We start from the raw sequence: 3973 nt of genomic DNA, 5'->3' as shown, positions 1-3973 counted from the left end.
TTTCTTTAGTGAATTATATAAATACTCGAGAAGAAAAAATAATTAATAACACAAATTTAATATGATTTAGTTCCTTTGATCTATGTTCACGAACCAAAAATGGATTAGATAAACTTGCTTACACACAACTCCCAAACACAAACCCATTGTATTAGCATTTTCTCTAAAAACTCTGCCTCCCTTCAAATTTGTCATTTTCCTATGAAAAACCTGCAATAAAAGCTTCCTCAAAAATTGGGAACGGATGAAAGGAATTAGACACTTAAATCCAAAAATCAAATTAATTGGTTCAATCCACTAAATCAGAAATGTTTCACATGAACCTATTGAATTGATAATTATAATATGGTAAAATACATGAATACAATACAAATATTTGAATTGCCAGAGAAGGCAAACCTTCATTAAATCATTCAGCCACCTTATGTCTTCACTGGGAAATCATGAAATAACTTGACTACAAGCATTAGAAAGGTGTTCTTCCAACTATTTATTGAGAGCAACAAAAGATGAAACCTTAAATGCCAACAAACAAGTAAAAAACGTAGTACAGCATGATATTATGGACCAGGCTTTGGAGTTAAAAGCTGATCCCACCATGAAAATGATACAAACACACCAAGGAGCCACCATTGTCATTAGTGCTTTGAAATCATCTAGGTAGACTATTTGAAGGGAAATTTCGCAATGGGTTCTCCCTAAGTAATTCAGTTTCCCTGCACAAAAGATTTTGAGATATCAGCTAACTTAGTGATCTTTGTCTTTAGACAATGCTTAAAGACCAGAAATCTCGAATTGCGTTTTACTTTTTTATGTTTCTGCCGTCCAACTCTCTCAGTTGCAGACTTGAAGTTCTGTCCTTCTCATCATGCACTTTTGGCTTTCTGATAACAAAATTTTGATAAAATAAGCAATGCAAATACCATAGAACATATAACAGGCACTGATTACATACCAACATTTTGAACAAATGATTCAGTTCCATATGTTTCTATTTTCATGTGGTAGAATTATATGTTGTATAGGGATACTCAAGAAAAAATAAGGAGACGGAATAACATAGTTGTATACATGCATGTCCAAAAGTTATACAACTTTTAGAAATAACTAGTACTTACTCTTCACATTCCTCATCAACAAAAACTTCAATTTGAGCACTTGCAACAGCCCCTACTATTCTAGGCACAGGTCTCTGCGGAATCTGAGAAGAATTTTATGAAGCTCAATGTCATTTTTAGAACAATCTGAACAATACATCACCCAGTAGCAAAAATATCATGTTTTGGGAGTTGAAGTAAACCTTGTGTGATGTCCACTTTGCAGGCATAGCATTATTTTCTTTGTTTCTCTCAGCTCTACCTCCAAGAGTGTGCCAAGAGTTTGAACCGGTATTTGGCTTAGAGTGATGACCCCTCGTGACATCCATATTTGTATCATTGTAAATAGATAATGGAGTTCGATGCACCCTATGAATGAAAACCAATAGAAAAGCAAGCTCATAATGGAGTTCTTATGGCTATTAAAAATATTGCAGAACGGAAGATAATAGAGTGCCGTGATTAAAATGAGAGCTCCATGGTTAGAATGAAGTAGAGGAAGATGAGAGCTACATTGCTTGGGCTTTTCATTTTTCTTGAAGTACACGTGTTTGACATTTGTGTCTGAAACATGGATATGGAGATACAAATTCCAAGTATCCAAGTCCGAATAACACAAGATGAGAGCTCAAACTTAAGTATAGAAAGGTTCTTTTGCTTACTGATCTTGCTTCAACTTGTTTCTGCCAAGCTCAAAAGTTTTGATGGCCTGCCTTTCTGCAATCACATGAAGTTACATATTATGCTGTGGAAAAAGCTTTTAGATGGTAAATTGAAATTGACAAAGAAGAGAAATAGAACTTACGACTCTCTCCCCTGGCCAAGACAGTTCCGAAACTTCGGACTGGTAAGTCATCTTCCTTCAACTCTTCCTGTAGTTTGGGAAAAGAATGAAAAACATAACCAAGAAAATCCCTATAGAAGCAATTCAAATGTAGAGAAGACATTAAACATCAGTCTATAGTCTATACCTCAGTAGCATTAGGTCTTCTCATTGAGCGAGCAAGAAATTTCTTGTATGCATCCCTCAACTTCTCTATTGGTTGAGCATTACTACATTTGCAGGAAAGCTTAATTAGATCAACAAATGTAAATTTACAAAAGTATAAATGGATAAAAAAATCTACACACAAACCAAGTAAGCCTTGAGAGAAAAAGCATGTTTTAACATAAAATGAAATGCACTTCAGTATCAGTTGAATCAAATCATATATCTTCCATCAAAACTAAATATGGAAGACAGCTTTTACCTTGATATCCCAAGATTGAGTAAATCATTTGCTGCTTTCATCTTAGACTTGGACTCCATGTGCAAAGCATATGCTATATAGTAAGCTGAATGTGTCTTCCCAATATCATTGGCATCAAGAAAATAATAAATGACCTCAGCATCACTACAATGCTCAGCCTGCAAACACCATTTCCCAAACACTGATTCAGCATTTTAAACTCAGAGAAAACACCATTGCCATTTCAATTGGTATGCTTTCGATGTGTTCATTTATAACATGTTAAGTAGCATATTTCTGATTAAATTGACATCTGAGCAAGCATAAACAACTTAAGCAAACTATAAACATCACCATCTATGATTCTATATAAGATGATTAAAAAGAAGGAAGGTGAAAAGTACCCACATATTCCAACCAAACTTTCAGGTAGCGGAGATCATCTTTATAATGATCCGAATGCCAGAAAGCACGAACGCATTGCTCATAGATCAATACCAGTCCTGAGAAGTCTCCACCTGGTGGGAATGCCTCTTGAACCCATTTAATGCAACTTAACCCCAAAAAAGAAAACGTACAAAACAAACAATAAGCCACTGAAATAATTTAACCATATCTAATTTGAAACAAGGACACCCTAATAAAACAATTGAATCAACAGTCAACACTACCCGCTTTCCATTTTTACTCAATTTCGAATTTCAATCATTCAAAATGCAAAACCCAAATTCGTTTCCAACCATTAGAACATTTCAAGGTTCAAATAAAAGTTATGTAATGGGAAGAATAGTTACTCAAGCCAAGGCTGGAGAGGATCGTCTCCTTGGTACTCATCTATTGCCTCGATCAATCTCCTAAAGATTCAAAGTAAGAAAAAAGGAAGTACCCAGAAAGAAAATGGATCAAATATTAAAAATAAAGTTAAAAAGAACACAAAATAATCGTAGATAAGGATTTTGGAAGAGACCTTCGGTTTTCAAGGAGAGATTTCTTGAGTTGATCATTGGTGCGAGCTTTGAGAGCGTGGTTTAAGAGATCGACGTTTCGGCCTCTCTTCAAAGGTCTCACGTTTTCTTTGAAGAGTTCCCATTCGTTTCCCGTTTGTCGTTTCGATGAAAGGAACTCGGTCTCTGGATCCATCGCTTGGCTGCTCTTCTGCTCTCTTCTTGCTGAGTTTGAGAAATGGAAAAAAAAAGAGAGAAATTTAGAAAAAGGAGATGAGATTTCAAATTTTGAAATGTAACAACGGCTCCTCGAAAAGTTGCCGTTATATGAGAATTAGATTTGAAATAAAATAACTTGACATACTGGGCTAGCCTCGGTCAATTCCCATCTTTCTTTTTAGGTTTAATGTATAGAAAGTCCTCAATTATTATTATTATTATTTTAAATAAGCTCCTCCTAATTTTTTTCCCTTAATTAGATTTGTTTAATAGTCGGGTCTTTAAATTTGGATTAAGCTTAAATATAATATTAACATGCTTTATATTTGTCTAAGCTTGACCCGAACTAAAATATAGGCCTAAAAAGCATGTCCATATTTCCAAAAGATTAACTCAAACCCGTTTTAGGCCTAATAGTATTTTTCTAAAAATATTTATTTTATTTTATTTTAATAATTTATAATTTTTTATTAAATTTTTTTAT

General features: G+C 34.2%; 1 protein-coding gene across 1 annotated transcript; it reads right to left on the bottom strand.

The window, feature by feature from the left end:
* Positions 1–275: 275 nt before the first annotated feature.
* On the bottom strand, positions 276–3641 carry LOC107904407 (mitotic spindle checkpoint protein BUBR1). Its single transcript, XM_016830769.2, has 11 exons — positions 3294–3641; positions 3121–3180; positions 2735–2879; positions 2348–2505; positions 2069–2150; positions 1903–1969; positions 1760–1814; positions 1301–1466; positions 1119–1201; positions 807–884; positions 276–716 (listed from the first exon to the last, which is right to left on the bottom strand). The coding sequence occupies exons 1-11, from the start codon at positions 3464–3466 to the stop codon at positions 653–655; spliced, it is 1131 nt and encodes a 376-aa protein (XP_016686258.2). The 5' UTR covers positions 3467–3641; the 3' UTR covers positions 276–652.
* Between the last annotated feature and the right edge of the window lie 332 nt (positions 3642–3973).

This window comes from Gossypium hirsutum, chromosome A05 (genome assembly GCF_007990345.1).
Source record: "Gossypium hirsutum isolate 1008001.06 chromosome A05, Gossypium_hirsutum_v2.1, whole genome shotgun sequence".
Lineage (NCBI taxonomy): Eukaryota > Viridiplantae > Streptophyta > Magnoliopsida > Malvales > Malvaceae > Gossypium > Gossypium hirsutum.
The sequence above is the reverse complement of the archived record's forward strand: the minus strand, read 5'-3'. Positions and strand labels throughout refer to the sequence as shown.